This window comes from Mastacembelus armatus, chromosome 2 (genome assembly GCF_900324485.2).
Source record: "Mastacembelus armatus chromosome 2, fMasArm1.2, whole genome shotgun sequence".
NCBI lineage: Eukaryota > Metazoa > Chordata > Actinopteri > Synbranchiformes > Mastacembelidae > Mastacembelus > Mastacembelus armatus.
The window spans coordinates 7,505,216-7,527,205 of NC_046634.1; the positions used below are offsets into that span (position 1 = coordinate 7,505,216).

Sequence of the window (21,990 nt, forward strand, 5' to 3'; positions counted from 1 at the left end):
CGTTTCTGTACAACGCTTGCTAAGCAATTTTATTTATATATAGAAAATGTAAAAGGAGTTGTGTTAAAATGACAAAACTCCTTCAAATTTAATGGCAGGTATTCTGGAAAAAATAACAGCATTCCATCAACAAATATTTTCAAGCAATAAATATGTATTTATAAATAGTGTAAATTTACATCAAGATTAGAAACATAACGAGAAAAAAATCACAAACTTTATTCCGTAAGTCTATGTGCAACCCATTTTCTTTGTGACTTGGCTAGTAAGTTGTTTTTTAATTTTTTAAAGTTTTTTTTTTACCTAAGAAACAAACAAAATGTCATTGTTTTGAAAAGAACAAGACAGACATAAAAGCTGTAAAAAAAAAAAAAAAAGAAAGAAAGAAAGAAAAAATAAAATCACCTAACTTCACATTACAAATTTTTTTTTTTTTTGAGATTTTATCCAAAGAGTCTTAAAATTACTATCTATTATAGAAAAGGACCAGGCTAGTCTCACTGAAGAAACAACAGAACAAAATTTGGGAGAAGTCTTAAAAAAAAAAAAAAGAAAGAAAGAAAGAAAGAAAAATTAAAAAAAATCTAAACCAACATTTCATCCTGTTACCAGAATAGAAAAGAGAAAGAGAGGGGGGTCAGTAGTCTTTTGTGGGTGGTGTTGCCAGTTGTGACAGTTAACAAATATCTACAAAACATTTTATCACTCAAAGAATCCCAGTGCTCCCCCTCATCCCCCTGTTCACATCCATTTTGATGAAGTCCTCTGTTAAAACAGGGCTGAACCATTACCTCTACAGGGGGGCAGGGAAAGAGAAGAAACAAGTCCTGTTAGCCAGCTTGGTGGCGCCCCCCTCTGGAAGGGCTCGGCCCCAGCACTTCAAACAGGTTGCATAGACAGACACACTCAGCCTCCAGCTGTCGCTATGGACACCAGCCATATAGGAAGGGCGGCAGTGAGGGCGGGGAGACGGCCTCGGCTTTCCTGAATATCAGAAATGGTCCGTGTATGTAGATGCTCCTTTTGTTCTTTTTCTTTCGTTTTCATCTTAATACAAGTTCATGTGAACGCGCTTCACGGCTCCGCAGCAGAACAAGAAAGACGTGTCACCTAATGTCAAGATGAAGATGAATGAAGAGGAGGGGCCTGGGGAGGAACACCATAAAAAAAGAATTAGTCAGGGTCACAGAAAAATCTGTATGAGGCCCATGCAGTTAACAGGGCAACACACCACAGTGAAGTATTACCATCACTTGAGCTGGAAACTTCCAGACTATGAGCATTTGCAGCACACTGTTCAACAACAACATTTACAGGGAAATTTCAGACGCACAATATGGGTTTGATTGCAGAGGTACCTACAAATAGAGCAAAAGGAGCCACTTACTAATGTGAACTGGTCATAGACCTGCATCAAGTCCTCCATCCTGTGCTGTTCCAGCACCACAAAGTCATCCAGTGTGGCGCTGCCTTTCCTGGCACAGTCTTGGCAGTGGACCACATACTGTTTCTTGGACAGGAGCTCACGGCGAACAAACAGCAGGTTGAACACCTCCACCTGCAGATTATATATACACACATATACATATATATATATATATATATATATATATATATATATATATATATATATATACATACACACACACAAAAGGGTGGCAGTGATACATCCTGAGGCAGAATTCCAGTCATTTCTATCGTGCTGTAAGTGTAAGCTGGGATTTGTGATTGTGCAGGAAGCTGAAGCTGAGCAACAGAGGCAGTGCTGATCCTGGAGCTTCTCCACAGGCAGCAAATGACAGAACAATTACTGATACACAATAACAGCAGACAATGGGACACGGGTGACAGGCCTGCATTCAGACATAACCCATTAAGAAACCCACTGACCATCTCGAAGCAAAACAGAGTTGAGCTTTAATTTAATGCCAGTGGACCCACTGATCACAAGTCTCAGTGCTGGTCAAATTCACTAAAGCTCTGGCCTGACATTTACTACATGTTTTTTCCAATATGTACACTTTTTTCCCACTTGGAAATACTTCACTATACTTCATACAGATCTGCTGGCTCAAAGGTCAACAGGGTGAAGCTCTGAGCTGTGGGGTAAAATGTAATAATTTCAACATACTACTACTAATCCCAATATCTCATGGTCAGCACTAACACCAGATACTTCTCCTTGGGAATTATGACGTACATCACCATTTAATGCACTGAAAACAGTACAGTATCATGTTCAGACTAATACATTAGGCTCTAATCCAACATGTAGGGTGTCAAGTATTACTCATGATGTGAGCAGTAACAAGCACATGGGGAGACAATTATCTTCCACTTGAAAGTAAGTGTGAGCTCCGGAAATGTGAAATCCTGTTAAAATTCACACGCCTGCTGAAATGGTCCTGGTGTACGTGACTGACCTCACAGATGGTGCAATAGTGGGCCGGCTCATCCCTAGTCCTCGGCCTCAGGACCGTTTCTTTGCCGGCTGACGCCAAGGCTTCTTTCACCCACTGGCACTGTTTCAACGTCCGCAGCAAGCAGTACCTGGGATGAGAAAACACCCATGTCAGATAAAGGGAATAAGGACTACATGTTATGCTAACAAACTCATTATGGTCCAAGCAAATCTGATCCTGTGACTGACTTGATCATCTCAAACAGCTTGTGGTCGGACACTTTGATGTTGCGCGCCATGTTCCAGGAGAGGTGCACCATGGGAACCATGGACTTGACACTCTGCAGCTTATTCCACTCGTAACGCTCCACAGCCAGCTTGTACTGGTGAGCTGAAAAAAACAGGTGTCAAGATTTAAATGCAGCTACACGGTGGTAAATGAGTTTACACTACCATTCACACAAGAAACCAGCTGATGTTAAGTCCTGTGTTTCGAACAAAAAGGACTAAGTGTAATGCAAGCCATGTAGACAGTGTCAACAGCTGCACTGCTTGATATGGCAGAGTATTTGAGTCATACAGGCGACAGAACGATGCGTCTGAAATGCACCTGGTGAAGACGGGCAGTAAAATGCTGCTGCAATCAGCTCAGTAATCAGTTAAAAAGGTCAAGAATCAGCTAAAGAGCATTTCAAACATCACACTAAAGGTCATCACATCAGGAATAATTCTTTTTCCACAGGGATGTGAACTTTAGCTGCTATTTGATAGGTAAACATACACACTTTTCCACTAGTACATGTGTAAACTACATTTCATTTTGTTGCTTCGACACAGCTAAGGCCACATCTGTAACAGCCCTGTGCCTCCCTCTGTCGTACTAACATATATCCCCATAATCCCATGCATACCCGTGAGAGGTCCTACATTCCAGGCAATGTTGTTGCACCAGCCGATGGCCTGCACCCAGTGGACGGTGCCAGTGTTGAGCCACACCAGGTCACCCGGACGTTGGATGAACCGATAAACGGGCACGTCGGCCTCATACAGGTCCTCCAGGTTGGGCCACCATGAGCCCATCAGGAAGTTGATGTTGTTCCTGGTGGTGAGGAGAAGAACCAGAGTTGTGATGGGAATGTGAAGGGAATCTAGTGTGAATGACAGAAAAAAGGAACTAGAGGTGTGGGAAGGGAAAACAGTTCAGCTCATCTTACTTTTCACAGAAGTTACTCATCACTCCCCAGTAGGGCTCAGGCACTGCAAACCATTCACAGTCTCCTGGTCCGATGTTGATGTTGACAGCACAGAAGTTGTTGTGCTCCTGGTGACCTGAAGGAGTGAACATGAAACCTCCTCACTCCACTATTCTACACATCAAAATTCAGAGAAATGAATGTATTGATTCTGGTTATAATTTGTCCCAGGAAGTTAAGTGTGACTGCACTAACCCGGTATCCTGCTCCCAGGGACCTTCATGTAGAGCTGGACCGTGTTCATGCCCAGGATGGTGTGACCAACATGGCTGAGCAGGTTGCCAGCCGATACGACTCGAGCAAAGGCCGGCAGCTTACTGAGCTCCTGGAGCTGCTGTTTCCACCTTGATTGACAACAGGGCGGGACAAGGGACTGTTAAAAACCTAACTGTTGTAAACCGTAACAGTTTCAAGACATGGCAGCTGAAAATTCACTCACTTCCTTTCGTCCGACACGTCAATGTTGGTTCCAAACTTGATGTGCTTTAAGGGTCCCCGCCTTTTCCGGGCAACACTGACAATACAAAACAAATAAAACGACAAAAAAAGACAATTACATACATAAACAGATTTTGCACATAGTTCAATAAAAACGGGACTGTGACAGAAGTGTTGCCAGTAAATACAACATAATGTTCAAAATCAAATTACTTGGGAGGTACTTTGCATGCCAAAAGTAAGACTGGATAGTTTATTTCATTCAAACCAAAGTGACTACTGGAAATGCAGCAAAGCAATCAAACAAGAATTAAACATGAAGACCATTAGGCACCTCTCTGCTGATGCTGGCTCTGTGTCTGAAGGTTCCTTTAGAGCCTTCTTCTCATTCTCCTCCTGCAAGAAAAAAACAAAACAAACAAACAAACAAAAGCAAAGAACTCAGTAACCCTGAAGTATACTTCAAATGAATGTTTTTGTCATACCTTTGGATGCCAAACTTGAATCTTGAATATGTTTTGTTAAAGTGGAATCCACAAGGCAAAAACACAGCGTAACTTACCCGTAGGGATTCCTGGAAGGAAGCAGCCTGATACTGGGCGTATTTGGCGATGGTGGTGTGTGCACGGGCACTTTCACAGCGCCACATTTTCTTGGTGCCGGTGGGGTCCCAGTTCTCATCAGCAGGCTGAGAGAGCTGAGTCCAGACCTCCACCAGGTGGTCCGGGTTTGCCTCTACCAATGTTTTTGTGGAGAACAGACCCAGGTCTGCAGAGACATATGGACGTCATTGTTTGGGTTTTAAAGAAAATGTCCCATCTACCAGCCAAACATGATCAGATCACAACATGACATTTAATCAACATTGCATTTACCCAGTTTGAGTGCTCCAGCCAGTCCTCTGATGACAGTGACCGGGTTGGAGGGGTTTGTGCAGAACTGGTGCAGTGGGGGGAAGAAAGCATCCCTCTTGTTCTCCAGCTGGACACAGAAAGAAATGAGGGCATTAACTAACACCACACAGTGGCTCTGTAACGTGCTGCCACTCCTTGCTTTCATGAAACAGACTGATAAAATAAAAACTATTTGCTTCAATTGTACACTGCTCCTTTGCATAATACTCACATAGATGCTGGGGGTGGGAGGGTTGAGCTTGTCTTTGGGCAGGGCTGGTGAGGGTGGAGGGGGCAGCCGGGGTGGGGGGCACTTATCAAGGAGGATACTACTGTTGGACAGACCATTCTTTCCCAGGTTCCTGCACATACACCACAAAGAATGTTTTCAGTTACAAGAACAGCCAGGGCAGACACACTTTACTGACAGTCCTACTTAGGTGTCCCTTTAACTGAATAATGTAGGGTGTGAAGCCACATTGTATCAACCAAACGTAAAATAGGGATAAACATATTTGCATTTGATAAACGAAGCACATCCAAATGGTGCAATCTATTCTACTGAATAATATTCTGCATGGCAACAAGACTGCCCAGTAGCCTTCACTGTTGTTTACAGTTACATAATTATTTTCCACTGGTTCTGTAGTTCCTTTGCAATTCCACTGGGAGGAGACATCTTCAAAACAACCCACACAGTTCAACTTATGCATGAACACTAAAGACAAATAAGTACCAAACTCAACTCCAGACCATTTGGGAAAAAATGAAAACATATACAAGTAATATAAGAATAGAGTGTGGTCATCCTTATTTCTTCTAAAAATGTCTTGTGTACATTATGTTTTGTTAATTATGATTTGAAAGTGTTATGCTGTACCACTTTTCAGACATGCAGATGAAGCGGCCACCTGTTTCTACTGATGAAGACTATTTCTACTAGTATATCAGTTTAGTTCCTGTTAAGATCCACCTGTTCTGCTGAGATTTGAAACCCTGCTTGTGTTATAAAGCTACAAAGACAAACAGTAATATGTCGGAAACCCAGAACTCAAGCTCTATGACCTGAGTAAGTGTTATTTTGTCACAGCAATATATTCCTTGCCAAGAGCATTTTCCTTAAGACAGGAGCGGCAGGGTAGTGTCTGGCAGCATTAAGGACACCATGATGTGAAAGAAAAAACACTGTGGCAGCTCAGTCTCACCTGCAGGCTTTCAGCACATTGGTGGAGCTGGGGTAGATGGATACAGAAGATGATGAAGATGAGGAGGAGGAGCTGTGTCCATGTGGAGGCGTAGCTTTGACACTGGTGACAACGGGTGGCTCAACCTTCAGCGGGCTCTGAGAGTCCTCAGAGATGCCTCCTTTGCCATTACCGTTCACTGCCGGTGCGGCAGATGTGTTGGTTGCAGGACTGTGGGCGCCTGTTTGGGTGTGCTCTGAGGATTTGGGTGAGGGTGTGGCGGTGGATATAGCAGAGATGGGCGAAGAGGCAGCCGAACTGCCCTGCGCATGAGGGATGGAGGGCAAGACAGCTGGGTGGATGTTGTTGACTTTCTTGTGGGAGTCAGGTGTGGTAGATGCTTTCAATGCAGTCCCTTGTGATGGTCCCTCGCCTTCCTCAGGACCCTTCCCCTCCTCAAGCAGGGTAGGTAGTTTAGGATTGTCTGCGCTAAGGCTTGGATTCTCGCCACTTTCTACCACCTTGCCGCCATCCCCTGTGTGGTTGTGATTGGTCAGGCCATCTACTTGTACCGTACTGCCATCAGCTGATGGCAGCGGTGATGGTGTCTTGCCCTCTGAGCCTCCATGGCCGAGTGGTGTGGCTGTGGTGTTGCTATCTTTGGTAGCGGATGCGCCAGGTGCTGCTCCACCTGAGGTAGAGGAAGGCGGGAGGGAGGGAGGGGACGGAAGGTGGTTGTGAGGCTGCTGCCGTGGCGATGGGGCATTAGTGGAATGTCCAACCTGATTGTTGGGGTGCACAGGAGCGGTGGAGTTGGGGGTCTGGGGGTGAGAGGGGGTGCCCTCACTTCTGGACCCCGTCACATGTGGAACAGACCCCTTCTGAAGGCCCTGAAGGAAGAAAGGAGTAAAACATGCAGAGTGACTCATCTCTTATATACATTATATAAATGTGTATGTATACTTATATCCTGACTCCTGTTTGAATTAAGGTGAGTTAAATGAATAAAGAGAAGCAAGCCCTACCCTTTTCTGCTTTTTCATCTCTTAAATACACCTTGTGGCTCAACATAGACTGTGTGTAAGAATTCCTTAAACTTTAAATTACTGGAGACTTTTTTCATAAACCTACATCTGGATTTTCTCTGTGGTTTCTGTGGGGGGGGGGACTTGCCAAAGGGAATTTTAATTTTTAGGGGATGAGGATGCTATGCAACAAGGATTAAAAAAGAGGAGTAGTGAGTGAGGTGTAACCTGAGAGGAGTTTAGATGCGGGGCCTGGCACGGCGCGGCGTCCTGTGTTTGCGTGCTTGTGCAGGTGTGAGGTAGCAGTGCTGCATCGCCGCTGCCGACAGGTTGCAGGTAAGGCACGTCTCCATTGGGTCCTGCGGCCGTGGGCCCTGGCTGATTATTACTACTATTTTTACTGTTGTCACCCACAGGGAGGGGGGCCAAGGGTCTGTGTGCCCCAGGGCCCACGGGCCCATTGGCCAGTGGCTGAGGTGGGCATGGGGGCCTGTGGGGTCCCAGGTGGGGTCGGAGCGGATGGAGGTTGGGGTTGGGGGAGGGGAGAGAGTTGGTGGTAGGGCCATTCGGGAGACAGGGGCGCACCTGACCTCCAGAGGCATTCTGTCTCATCTGGAAAAGAAAAAATGACAACCATAAAACACTAGTTTCACATTTAGTTCTCACTTTAAATTAGTATTTGTCAGTGATTTATTATGTCTGTTTAAACCTGGTTGGAGAACCAGCCAGCAAAATACACATATAATTAACATTCACATTCTTACCTGTCAATTTTTAACTTTTTCTGTACTCATCTGAAGTGCACTAAGTGCCAAAGCACAACAGTTTAACACGCCTACACATGCCACAACACACCACAAGTGGTGCAAGTCGGCCTGCATAATATTGCAGGATCATAAATCATGCAGTGTTTATAGACTCGGGCTTAGTGAGTTAATTTATTCTAATATCATGCCTTAGGCTCTTTCAAAAAAATGTCTTTGTGTGCCTGTAACTGATTATTACCTGGTGCTGGTGTTGCTGCATCATGTTGAGCTGAGCCTCCAGCTGCTCCAGCATCTGAAGCTGCGGGGGTTTCAGGCTGGCCCGGTTACTCCGCAACTGCTCCAGCACCTGAAGACGGAAATAAAAGCCATAGTTTAGCAAAAACTAAATGAAACATCTGCTCTGATGACAAATCACAGAGAAAATAAATAAAATATGCAATAAGATATGATCAACCTGTAATTTCTGTGGGGAGAGGTACCAGTTGGGAACTGGCTGCTGTGCTGGATTACTGGCCCATGAATCACTCTGAAGATGAAGAAAACATTTAAAGTGTAAAAACCTAATTATAGACACTTTCAAATGTATATGGTATAAGTCAACCTGGTATAAGAGGAAAACAGGTAAATGATGTGTCACTGCTGTGTTCACCTTAGCAGGGCTAGAGGCTCTCATCCTCTTCGCTGGGCACGACTGGTCCTCTGCTGGGCCCAGTGAGCCAACATGAGGGGGCAGAGATGGACCCGAGCCGCCGCCCTCTGCACTGTGATTGGGCTTACAAGCCTGCAGTGGAAGGGTTGCCAGGAGTGCAGGGAAAGGGAAGCAAAAACACCACAAGGAGGGAGAGAATAGGGATGTAAATGGAAGGATGATAAAAGGTCATGGAAAAAGGGAGGGGGTCATAAATTAAGGGAAAACGTGGCAAGAACAGACAAAAACCCATTAAAAATAAAGTAAATTGCAAAAGAATGCGCAGGAGGAAAGTCAAGCATGTTTGTATATCGAGCGGGAAAAGAAAGGAAAAAGTACAGCAAGTGGGTGAGGTCAGAGGGCAAAGAAAAGCAGGAGATAGGGAATAAAGAGAAAAAAGGAGAACAAAAATGTAATTCTGTGTTGGTGCCTAAAAAAAACCAAACAAGCAGGACATATAGAGCAAAACATTCCTGTGTATCTGAAGGCGCTGCTTCAGAGGGCAACAGCAGCCCCAGGACATTTCTCCAGTGCAGAGGAATGCTGGTGGAAATTCACTCCTACTGCTACATCAACACCTGTAGCACTCGGAACTGCCACAGTGACACTTACTGAAATTCACTGTATTCCTTATTGTACGTTCAGACAACATACAGCAGTGGCAGCTGTCTATAAGCAAAACAGCAAAGCTCGACCTTGAGCAGAAGGCTACAACACATTTCACACGCTGGGAGTCTTACCATTACCTCTGAGCGAGTCTATGGGCCAGATGTGACTGCTTAGAAAATTCCTGAACAAAACCTCACCGCTTTTCAAACAGAAGTTTGCCTTAAATATAAAGATTATCAGGCCTTGCTGCTACAATCTGTATGTGTTTAGTTAAACATCAAATATAATTTTGTGATTGGGTATCAGGTTGAAGACATGAAGTCACATCGGACCCATTTAAAATCCATCCAGCCAAAATGCCCGCATTCTAAACTCATTCACACTGGACTAGTTTCTACAGTGAACTGAATCACCAAGTCAAAGCTGCTAGAACAATGTCAATAACAGGACAACAATCACGCACAAACATGGACAGAACAGATCTACTCTTACCTACAGAATGAGGAACATGAATGAACGAACACTAGGGGGCGCAGCTGGAGCTTTGTGAGCTACTGCAGGACATTTAGGGTCAACTACTAAATGGGGAGGGGGGAAATGGGAAGCCTTGGTATATTCTACAGCAGCACGACCTCACCGATCACACTGGGGCATGGTCACAAACCAAAAAGGCCAAATGTAATAGAGAGTAAGAGAATTAGAAACAGTCACTTAGAATTATACTTGCACCTCTTCAGAAAGGCAGTCTCTCAGTCTAAACCAAAGCAGATTAAGGGCAAAAACAACATGGTGCAGGTTCAAGTTCGCCACCTAAAACTGGATTGGCAACAAACTGTAGGACTTGTAATTCTGAATACCATATTTGATTAGAACCAGAATTTAATAAAAAGGGGAAATTAAGACCAAGGTCGATTTACTTATTTTTAGTTTGACTTGAGCTGAGCGTGATGGGTGAAGCCGAGTGAATACTGTGAGGTGGAGAAGAGAGGGACTGCAGGACTGGGTAACACTTGGACTGGACTCCTCCGCATCCAAAACAGATGCTGTAAAGCAGCCATGGATATTATAGTAGTCAACTGAAACAGAGTCTGAGAAATTAAACAGTACTCAGTTTCTGCTGCTGTGAAGCTAAGAATGAAGTCCAGGTCTCCATCTGATCAGCAGAGTGAAAAGAGTAAATAAAAGCCATTTATTTGGGAGCATTTTTGTGCATGTTGTTGGCTTCTTTAGACATCTGTCTTTGTGCGTGTGCACACACACCCACCCGCACACACCTTGTGTAGGGTGGAGCTGAGCCCAAATGTTACCCCTCAATATGTACAACATGCACATGTGCTGCCCTGCAGGTATGTTAGTGTGTACATTACCACTTGGTGTTTGAGTGCGCACTCAGTCAAAAGGGAAGATGGGGGGAGGAGGGTTGGTGTAAGTTGCTCTATCTGGTCTCTCACCTGCTGTGGTGCACTGCTCAGGCCTCCCTGCCTGGAGGTTAGCTCAGCTGGGATTGGTAGACTCCATGCCTCCTCAATAAGAGGGAGCATTTTACTTTTACCCTGTAGGCTACTGAGCTGGGGGTTACTCAACTGAGCCTAGGGGAATGGAAAACGACGTGAAAAAACAAAAAAAATAATAAAACACAAGGCTTAAAAAAAAAAAGAAAAAAAAAAAATGACCTCAAAACAAGGAAATGATCAGCAATGGTAAATAGGTAGAGGTTATAACACAAGAGAAGCTCAGTTTGAAACTAAGCGACAACTTATGTCTTGGCTGGCTCAAATGCCTACATGATGTACAGAATCAATCACACAACGAGGCATTTACTGTTTGGATGGCATTAAGCAAAAGTAGTCTCAAACACAGGCACAGGTCCATTAAAACAAGCCTCTGAGCTTGAATTAATGTCATGAAATTGTGCTGGTGGAAATGCAACATTCCTTCATGCATGTGTAAAGGAAAATGACACTGCTCAGACAAAAATATAGATGAATAAACTGACACATGAAGTATGGGGATTGTTACAACCCCATTTGTTAAACCTACGAGAAAATATGTCCTCTGCTAAATTTGATAAGTGGTCCTTTAAACAAGTCAATTTACTCCCATTATTCCCCAGGTCTTGAACAAATGGCAGGTTTAAAGCCCAGAAAAAATAAAATGCCATCAGACACTTCCTGGAGTTTATTCAGAATCCTGAATTCATTTTTAATCCCCAAAGGATTTCAGCTCCCTGCATTCAAAAGGTTCCTTTGAGCCTAACAGGGTAATCACATCCCAGTGGAAAAATATATGGGCTGATTCCACACAGTAGTTGCCTTGCAGGGATGTTAAAGAACAGCAAAAGGCAGGAGAACGCAATGATGGTGGGGCAGAGGAAACAACTTTGCCTGTCTAGAGTAGTGGAAGATAATGTCAGTGCATTTCAAACAGATTTTGATCCAACTTTTTCCAGTAATTCTCAGGGCCCAGTTTAAGTTGCATGATTAGTGGGTCTCTACAGAATAATTTGGTTAGATGACAGGTTTGTTGACTCCATTGTGTGGCACTGCCCACTGCCCACAGACCACATGTAAGATATCTCAGACAGACAGTTTCAACTGAGTGAAACCCAGAGCAACATGAACCAGTACACAGCCCCCAGTACACAGTGGTTTCAATGTGGAGTGTTAAAGATGGGGGGCACCCGTATTTTAAATCAATTCTATCCAGGCTGCTGGTGTGTCTGTGTTCACTTTGCATTGTTTTAACCACATTTTACAGGTGTACCAACCTGTAAAATGCTTTTGTATTTATACTTCAGTGTACTGATACATTTGTCACTCATATATTGCTGCTGCATCCACACAGCTATTGTATGGACACCTCCTCCTTTTAATTACTCTCTACCCACCTGCAGGCATTTGATGCGGTGGGTAAGCGCGGTGGTGTTGGTGCAGCCCTTGCTGCGTGTGGCGTTGATGTAACACTTGATGGCATCATGCGGCTGGTTGCAGGACTCGTACAGTGTTCCCAAGTCCATCCAGGCAGCGGCGTGGCTGTGGTCCAGCTGCACAGCGCAGATGTAGGCCTGCAGAGCATCCATGGGCTGGTTCTGCTGCTGATACAGTACCCTAAAGGGGGAGAATGAGAAATAAGGGTGTTTTGATGATGGCAGCAATAGTGACATTGAGAGATTGTAGGCAAAATGGGCAAACAAATGTGGAAAAGAAGTGAAAAGAAAAAGTTTAGAGTATAGGTCACTCCAAAACATTTGTTAAACCTGCCTGCATCTGTTAAACTTAAGAGACTTTCATTGATGTTTTAACAGTCTGTGGTACAGGCACTTTCTCTGCAAATACAAATGACTCCTTACCCTATGGAGCACCACGTATCTGCACTGGCTTCTGATTTGTCTATGGATTGCCGATAAGAGATGAAGGCATCCTGGACCTTCCCAATACTAGAGTAGCACCTGCAGGATAGACAAGCTGTCATGGCTGTTCTTCCACACATGGTAGACATTTGAAAGACATCAAACATATTAAGTAGAGTACACTGGATGAAAAGGCTTTGACATAATTAACATTTTATAACACTAACTAAAATCATGTTCAAATACTGTACATATGAACAACATACCTGCCAAGAAAGTACCAGGACTGTCCAGAGTTGGGGTCAGCCTCCAGAGATTTCTGCAGACACTGGATGGCATAGCTGTCCCTGCTGGCTCTGTCTCCGAGCTGTTCCACTGTGTGATGCATCCAGCCTGGAAAATGTTAAATCAAACATTTATTTATTTTATTTTAAAGATGTTAACAGTGCATTCAATCCAAAATGTGTATCTTCAGGGACGTGGTCTTTAAAAGTCCATGACTGAAGTCAGGTTCTTGTAAATGCAGTTAAATGAAATGTAACACCAAGAAAATCTTTTTGATTTTGAGAGAGAAGAGAAACTGAGGTGACCACAGAAAAAGGAAGCACTTCTAAAACAGTATAACAACATCTGCTTTCACTGTCCCCACAAACTATACACAAGCCATTCCTGTTTTATTTTTATCACTTAAATACTGATTATTTTTGATTCAAATCTTAGTTTTTAAAATTCTGCCAAGCTAGGTCTGTGTAGTCTTACCGAGTTGCTGCAGGGTAGTGGCCTTCACCTGTGCAGGAAGATCCTCAGTCTGCAGAAGGCCTTCATAGGCCTCCTTGGCAGCCCGGTATCTCTTCTGAAGATGGCGAACGGAACAGGCCAAAGAGAGCAGCGGGAGAAGAAATGCAGCAAGAAAAGAACAGAGTGGGTTTAGAAGAGGGTGGTGAGGGGAGAGGGAGAGAGCAACACAGAAAATGACAAAGGGTGAAGTTGTTTATAGCGTCATGGATTCCAATACTCTTGTGCAGCATAAATCCAAAGATCTGCTGCTCGGTGGCTGTGCACATCAGAAGCCTGAGACTTCTACTGCAGCGCTGTGTTCTGACACAGCACAAAAACCACAGTTGTTAAGCTACTCTCAGAGCTGGTGAGAGCTACTGTACCTCTCCACTGAAACTGACATAAAGAGAAAGGGAGGGGAAGAGAGAGAGAGAGAGAGAGGGAGAGGGAGAGGGAGAGAGAGAGAGAGAGAGAGAGAGAGACCACCAGCATATAAAATAAGGGGAGACAGACTTTCTTGTTTCCGTGGCAACCCTGTCGATCGGCTGAAAGTAATCTCCTACACCCCCCCCCCCCCCCCCCCCCAACCCAACCTACACACCACCCACTCCCGCACCCTGATCCCTCTTCAATTTGTCAGCACCTGGTTGAAAATACAAAAAAAAAAAAAAAAAAGGCTATCCATGGCAAATGCCCTGTGATTTCACTGTGGTAGCTAGGTTACAAGCTATCTGGAAATTCAATTAGCATGCAGCACTTATCACAAATGGCAGAACAAAAAAACAAAATGTCTTGTGTCCTTGGGAGCAAGCATGAAAGGAACTTGGGTTGAATAGAAGAAGTGAGCACTTACCTGAATCTCATACAAATGAGCAATGTGGAACTGAACTGCAAAAGGAAAGAAGAGTCAAAATGTTAGGCAAAGGTTATTCAGCATTTATTTCCTACCCCTTCTTGGAGTTAGTCCTTCTCATAGCTTGGTCAAGTCTGAAAAGTAGTGCTGCATTGTCAAATAGATGTGAGAAATGCTAGGTTGTCTATCTACATTAAGTGTAACAGAGCAGATAGGTAGCTGTGCTCCTGGCGGCACCTTCCTTTGTCTGGAGCGCTGCAGTGTCTGATCTAAGCTGCCTGAGTGACTCTCAGCAGATGGAGGGAGAGAGAGAGGAGAGAGAGCGAGAGAGGGGAAGAAAGACGGGGGCTGCCCCTGCTATATGTGTGTGTGTGTGTGTGTGTGTGTGTGTGTGTGTGTGCGCGCGCACGGGAGAGGAACAGGAATGAGGGGGGACACAATGAGGCAAAGGCAAACAGCGAGAAGGCTAAATGGATATTGCTGTCGCCAAGGTAACAAGGTGCCGGGGCGGAAGAGATGAGATGACAGCAGCATATCAAATACTGCCAGTACTCTACCCAGACTGATCCCCAGCAACTGACCATAATCTAACAGCGTACAGAAGCCGGTAAACGCAATAAGATGTTGTGGCAGAGGATGTACTGGGTTTTTTCCCCCCATTACAATCATCAATAAAAGAAAGACTGATATTACACTTAGAAACAGCGTAACATATATTTTTCAGAAAGTGTTCTACGTTACAGTCTTAACCATAACATTTATAAATGTCTATAATAAAATAAGGAGGTTGCTTACTTTCAGCTTTGGACAAAGTGCAGGGGTTGGAGTCAATCAAAGCCAGCTGAAAATGCTGTGAAAGAACATTGGCAGAAATGAGCAAAAGCACACAAAGAACAAATCATTTTCTCATGACTGCCTGAATTTCAGCACCAGAGCAATCCCCTGTGCATTATACTGATTTATTTATCAACAGCTGCCAGCAGCAATTCAGTCACTTGGTTGCACTGTTGCAGTGGGAGCCGAGTCGTTTTCTGTGTTCTCACTCCTGTCTGTAAGCTGGATGCATAAAGCTGATGCCGATGATAACTCGACACTCCTCGAAAGTGCTTCATAATAAACACACTATGCGGTGAAGGCAGTGGTACGCTTTTATTGTGAAGTCACCTCAGGAAATGTTGATAATACCAATTGGGTTAAACGTTTTTTGACTCATTTAGAAAGTGTTTTAACTTTAGTTCATAAGTAAAGGAAATCAGTTTCACAACAGCTACCTTTAGGCTTGACTCATAGTCTGTGTTGACCTTGAACATGAGACCCAGTCGTAGGTGGATCTCCTTGGCCCGGGAGAACCCTGGGTCAATGTACAGCACCTCCTGGAATGCTTTGATCGCCCTGTAGGAGAAATGCAGACAACGATAAAGAAAAAGAAGTAAGACTGTATAAAAGGATGGACAAGCTGTACGAAACCTGCATGAACGACAAATATGCCACAACAGTTTTTCTATTTGTCCTGGACCAAAAGATCCAAACAACAGGTGTGAACACAAACTAAGCTCCAGCACATTCTGTTGTTCAGACACTTGGCGCTCATTCAAGTCACGCTGCATGTGTGCTATCTTGAAGTGAATACTAAAGATGTTCCATCCACAGTAACTGAGAAAATACACAGGTTGTTATTAACTTGTTTTGCTGTGTTTGCACCACAATCAGCTAAATCAGCGCTTGCTGGCGCAAACTAGACTTGCCTGTACTTTAATGGGGTGCGCTTACAAGAACTGTAGCAGGAAAGTGGGAATTTCAACCATTTCTTTCATATTTTCTAAATCAAGAACAATGGCCAGATTTGCTGATGCTTTCATATTAATGCTTGTTATCTGTCCAGAGGTGTGAGGAAGCTGGTTCTCACTGAACAGAGCCCTTTTTTTGTTAATGAGGAAAAAACACAGGACACCTTCACTCAAAGGCAGGTTTGTATAGATAAGCAACAGGCTTGTCTCTTCATACATTATGTCTTGTTTAAAGTGTGCTCAGCTGCCGACCAACAGGTCGTTCTGCTGTTTGCAATAAAAAGCACAACAGAATGACTGATATGCGTTGCCATTTTTAAGTATGCAAGTTGTATCTGGTATGGTTCTTATCCACCTTTTGTCCTCTACTTTGTAAAAACTGCAAGCAAGCTGCTGACGCTCCAGCCACATTTACCATATAGACCAGCACAGACTAATGATCTCCTTATCTAATTGACAGAAAAGCAAATGTCCAAATAGTCCAACACACAAGCCACCTATTTACACTGTATGCTCTCTCAATTAAAGATAAAGATGTCAGCAAATTAATAAACATCGACTCATCAGTGTAAAATGATCTGTGAATATGACACAAAAGAAACTCAGTACTCACCACTGAAAGGCATTATAGTGGAAGTAGACCATTCCCAGGCCATACAGAAAGGCAGCATTCTGGATGGGATGGACAAAGGTTATTACCAATAATATTCATTAAAGGAAATTAACAGATTTCAGATCCACAACATTTTAATATTGATCATCAATCTAAAGAATTAAACTTACTCAAAAAGTAACTACAGCTCTACCTGGGCAAGCATTAACTATTTATTTGCTAATGTGCAGTTTCATTGATTAGTGATGTATTCTCCAAAAAGCAAAAACTCCTGTCTACATGAAAAAAAAAAATCTCTGGAAAAAGTCAACTTTCTACACTGGTAAGTAAAACCAAACATGCTGATCCAAAAACTTACAAATAATAATGTGCAACACACAAAGACATTTATATAACCTTGTGGCTATTTGGTACACTTCAGCAATCAGCAAAACCAACAGGTAGCAATCAATCTCACCACAATGTCACCAAGACGCTCAAAATGACTCTAACATGAAACCTGAAACTGCATCTTACACAGGCACCTAACCCACCTCAGACCATACATGCTTCCTGTGTATCAGTAAGTGAATGCGTGGGAAAGAGAGCTAGTGTGTGTGTGTGTGTGTGTGTGTGTGTGTGTGTAATTGACAGGACCTCAGTGTATCACTGACAGAATGAGAAAATGAGTAAGGCACGTGTGTGTGTGTTTATGTGTCATACCTTCCAGTAGTCTGACTGTAAACTGTAGTACCTCTGGTATGCCGATAATGCTGTAATTATAAAGTGATGGAAGATGAGTATTATCCCCTGTCAGCACAGCACCAATAAGAAACAGACTGTTGAGCCAGCTGCATGTTTGCAAATGCTTATGCTTTTTATGGGAAAAATAGCCACATATTTAACTCAAGTCCATAAAGTTTTAATAAATATTTAGAAATTGAATATTGAAGAGCCCCAGAAGAAAGTCAAGGATGAAGACTAGACAGAACAACTGGCCAAGCATTTCTGAACAAAGGCCTCAGATGAATGGGTGACTGTTCAAACCAGTTCAGTGCAGATGAAAAGGAAAAATTACTCACCTTTTGGGTAATCCTCCAAGAGGAGATTGAAGTGGCCGAGCTGGCAGAATAACTCAGGCTCCACTTTGCCTTCGGCCTTAAGGATAAGCGAATCATAGCAGCGAACAGCCTGTGGACAAGACAAAAACAAAGGGTCTCAAGTGTGTGCATCTGTTCTACATCCACAGCACTTGAGGATGTTTTGGAAAACCATGCATGTCTTTTTTATGCAAAGAAAAGAAACATTGGGGGGGGGAGAAAATCACAGAGAGTAATGTCACACAGAACTTTTGAAAGTCACAGCATGGCTGACGTCAGCTCTATTTTTGACCAAGCAGACTCCAATTCTTTTCAGCAGATAAATATCAGCCCACACTAACTTTCTGGAATGAAGTTTGCTGCAGATAATGACTTAGCTAAAGGGATTTTTTGATAAAAAGATAACAGTTGCTGTCTGAACAACTGGCCAGTGGGGTGTAGGGTGTAGCCATGCAACATCATCCAATACTGACACAGGTATATTCCTGGTCCTACAGATTCTTCTCTATGGTTACAGTCTCTTTACTATATTTAGATTGAAAGATATTATTTACATGTATATTGGATTCAAAACAATTCCCCATTCTCTTAAAATTATAAAAAACCAGGAAAATATTACTAGCGCAAAATAAATCAATAAGAAATAAACCAAAAAACACTGAACCACAAACAGTCTACATGGCTTGCTATAGAGTGGTTATTTAAAATTTAAGTGATCATCCCGAGAACACTGTCTGCCAAACTCCTTGTTCTGAGCGAATTTAAGGACAGCAGGAACCTTACCGCTGATTAACATGGCAGCATCTTTTTGTTTGTGGCAGTGGTTGGCTCACACTGATGCCCCTGATGCTGTTCTACTATCCCAGGTTATGCACTAAGAATGAGAAGTTGCTGACAAATTAAGCTCATAAAAGCTAGAAGAAATCCAGCACATTTTGTCCGTAACCCTTTCCACATTCAAGCAAAAAAAAAAAAAAAACACAAGTTCCTATGGTGCCACCGAGAGATCACATCAAAGACCGCTCAGTTGGTCCCTAATTCTCAGTGCTGTTCACCCAGGCCAAAAACAGGGGGTAGCGGCAGCATGAGATGGTAAAACTGAGAAATGGCTTCCAAGTTTATAAAGAAGCAGATAATATTTCATTCCTCATCTTAGATTTTATGGTCAATCAACTGTGACCACTGATTTCCACTGTTACTATGCATAATCGTCACTAGTATCAAAAATGCAAAACAAAACACAAGCAGCTCAGGCATCACAGTTTTTGCAGTGCAGTGTAGTGTAGTCTAACTTAGCATTTATTTCCAACCATGTATTTACATAGTGTCACATACTTGTTCTGAATTATTAGGGAAAGGGCAGGAATCTCTAGGGTAACTTTGGAAATATACACACCCTTTTAGACACAAACAAATAAGGTATACAATGGTATCAGCAATTACACTTCCTAACATGAGTTAAGAACTGGATCAAACGGTCACTAATCGACCAGCTAGGCAGCATTACTCAAGAATCATATCACCCTTCACAGGAAGACTTAATGATGACACTTCATGTGAGACAACATTAACGTCTCAGTTAATGCAGTGGATTAGCTAAAAACAAATGGACATTCTTGTTCAGCTGTTTTATCATCACATACACAGGGTCCCTCCATAGTACATATTAAAGCTTGCGTGTCCTACATCACACTATACTGTAGTTTAACTACTGACTTATAGATATCATTCAGATAACAGCAACACCTGAAAAAAAAAAAACAAAAAAAAACATACAAATCCACCATGACATCAGTGACTCCAGTTAAAATTTATATGCCTTTTATTTTAAGACGTTTGATTAAACACATTTCAGCATTGTTTTCATAGCCATGCTCATGAGGCAACAGTGCATAAAATGTAGAAAAACAAAGGGTACCATTTTTATGCTATATCTCTAGAATAGTACAAGTCAACTTAGAGCCACTGTGTCAAACTCAATATTTCTATGATAACATATTTACCCTGTGCAGATGCTAATGAGTATTTTTAAGTTATACTTTATTAATCCCTGCAGGAAAAAACTGCCCTTTGCAAATGACCACTCCTATTTCAAAGCAGATGTCAGTTACAGTTCAGCGCCTTTCCAGTGCAAACGCAAGAACAGTTCTAACACCTGACGTGTAGCCCCCCTTTTGGTATGGCCTTGTTGACCTCGAGGAGAGATTGCAAACACAGGGAGAATATGTAAACTGCTCATAACAATCTGCCCAATCAGCAGAACACGAGGATTACACACAAGGACACTTTTCACTGTGTAATGTGTCATGATGCAATGCAAATAAGGATGCCCAATACTGCTACAATATAAAAATAAGAGGACACTCAAGTTGAAAGCTCATTTTCCATCTAGATATTTCAAATTTATGTCATTGCCACATAGTTACTTGGTGGTGATACAGTGACCTAGTTCTGTCAGCAATGTTAACATGCTAACTGCTATATGTTATTTCCATATAGACAGAGCAACAGTGCAGAGACACAACCACTGTACCAAAGAGGCTAGTCACTCAAAACTAATAAGCAGTGCACAGAAATCAAAAGCAATAAACTTAAATGTTTTTTTAATGCAGCAAAATGAGACGGTTGGTACAACTTGAGTTTTTAAATCATTCTCAGCACACTCAAAGATAAAATATACACCAATGGAGTCGGACATAGTTAAAGGTAACTAGAAGGTAGCTAGACAGCAAAAACTACAGACGTTTATAGCTGACATAAGTTATTGGTCTACTAATTAGCAATTCCCCACAGTGTGTCATAAAGTGTTTAATATCATCTGTCTGGTTTCAGTGTGATAGTAATGCTATTTAATCTACTTTCTGCTGCACATTATGGATCCAATATATTTCCCCCCACATATTACAGTGTTCAATTCCCTTCAAATACCTATTTTATTGATTCTAAATCTATATTCTCTCCTGGAAGTAACATAACATTATTTCTCAACTGTTTTCTTGTGTCCACTTGAGGCTGTGAGTCAGATGGACCGGGCAAGTCCCTATAGGACCTGTGTGCATATCTATCAAGGTGTAAAAATCTACCAACAGAAATTGGGGCAAGATCTGCCTTATGACAATGTCAAACGTTACTGCCAACATAGCACTACTGTCATCAACGCACTGATCATGTAAGGTGCAAATAATGCGTCTATGCTGACAGTGTTTTCTAAGAGACATACAAATGCTTTCCTAACAGTTCTCCATAATTTACACACCTGACAAACTAATTCCATATGCTATGCAACAACACAAACCTATTTATACAAAAAGGTGGGCATTTAAAAAGCAATCTGTATGGTGATAAGCCTGCTCTACTTTGAATTTGGGAAGTGTACAGTTTAATCCAACAGCAGTATACTGATTGCGTTGCATGCAGTCGATATTCCCTATAAGTACAGTGCACTGGTGGCGTCTATTGCTTCTGTGGTGCTGACGCCAAATGTTACACTTCCTAGATATCCCACACCACCTAGCGAGCAGATTTGTAGATGGCCCACCAAACTAATAGCACCATCTTCTCTAGATCACACACAGTTGGAAGTAAATTCACAGGAGACAGGCTTTGTTGTTCCTTATATTGGCAGTGTGTTGCGTACAGGTAGACTGTGGCTGTGTAGCTTCCTAGTCCGGGAGCACATGAAGGGCCATACACGGCCAATGAAAACTGTAAACAAAGGACCCTGACACCACCTAGGTCGAGAAGAGGAACACAACTTTACAAAGACGCAAAAGCCCAGGGGAAACTTAATAACCACTTCAGCAAGACGCAAACGATTAGGGCGGATAGTGTGATATCAAACTGGTTATATAGCCATCGGTGTCACTCCGCCATGTCCCGCCATCTTGGACAGGCAGCCAGCCATTAACGTTACTTGTAACGTTTGTCAACTCGCTCACCCAGACACGAAAAACGTCCAGAAAACACCCAAAGTGCGTTCAGTTCACCAATGCCATGATCACAAAAACAACCGAACACAAAGTGGCTTGGACAGTAACTGATGTAAACGACACTGCCAAACATCTAACCTTAAGAAATACCGAAAACGGGCTGTATTTGGTAAAGAAGGCTTTAACGTTACTTCCACCAACGTTGTAGCCCGGTAATGATACTCAATGTTACGTGAATAAGGATAGATGTGAGAGTTTAGTGCTTGTAATACAACAGTTTCACGACATGAAACTTTCCCCATTAGTGTGCAGTGCTTCTAGTAATGGGTTTGTCACACATGACCG

The 21,990-nt window shown here is 42.8% G+C and overlaps 1 protein-coding gene across 1 annotated transcript; it reads right to left on the reverse strand.

Annotated features, from left to right (window-relative positions):
- Positions 1-1,116: 1,116 nt before the first annotated feature.
- On the reverse strand, positions 1,117-21,599 carry kdm6al (lysine (K)-specific demethylase 6A, like). Its single transcript, XM_026302306.1, has 29 exons — positions 21,582-21,599; positions 17,699-17,807; positions 17,371-17,426; positions 16,638-16,696; positions 15,509-15,629; positions 15,033-15,087; positions 14,238-14,272; positions 13,367-13,460; positions 12,874-13,000; positions 12,608-12,706; positions 12,146-12,365; positions 10,710-10,847; positions 8,611-8,742; positions 8,416-8,487; positions 8,200-8,307; positions 7,423-7,806; positions 6,191-7,059; positions 5,218-5,347; positions 4,968-5,073; positions 4,655-4,860; positions 4,427-4,488; positions 4,094-4,168; positions 3,850-3,998; positions 3,616-3,730; positions 3,313-3,500; positions 2,651-2,792; positions 2,424-2,550; positions 1,388-1,558; positions 1,117-1,146 (listed from the first exon to the last, which is right to left on the reverse strand). The coding sequence occupies exons 1-29, from the start codon at positions 21,597-21,599 to the stop codon at positions 1,117-1,119; spliced, it is 4,197 nt and encodes a 1,398-aa protein (XP_026158091.1).
- Positions 21,600-21,990: the final 391 nt, after the last annotated feature.

Coding starts and splice junctions, on each gene's coding strand:
- kdm6al (XM_026302306.1), bottom strand. Junction 5,348..6,190: donor AATGTGCTGAAAGCCTGCAG/GTGAGACTGAGC, acceptor GTGTATGTGCAG/GAACCTGGGAAAGAATGGTC. Junction 4,169..4,426: donor GAGCCAGCATCAGCAGAGAG/GTGCCTAATGGT, acceptor TTGTATTGTCAG/TGTTGCCCGGAAAAGGCGGG.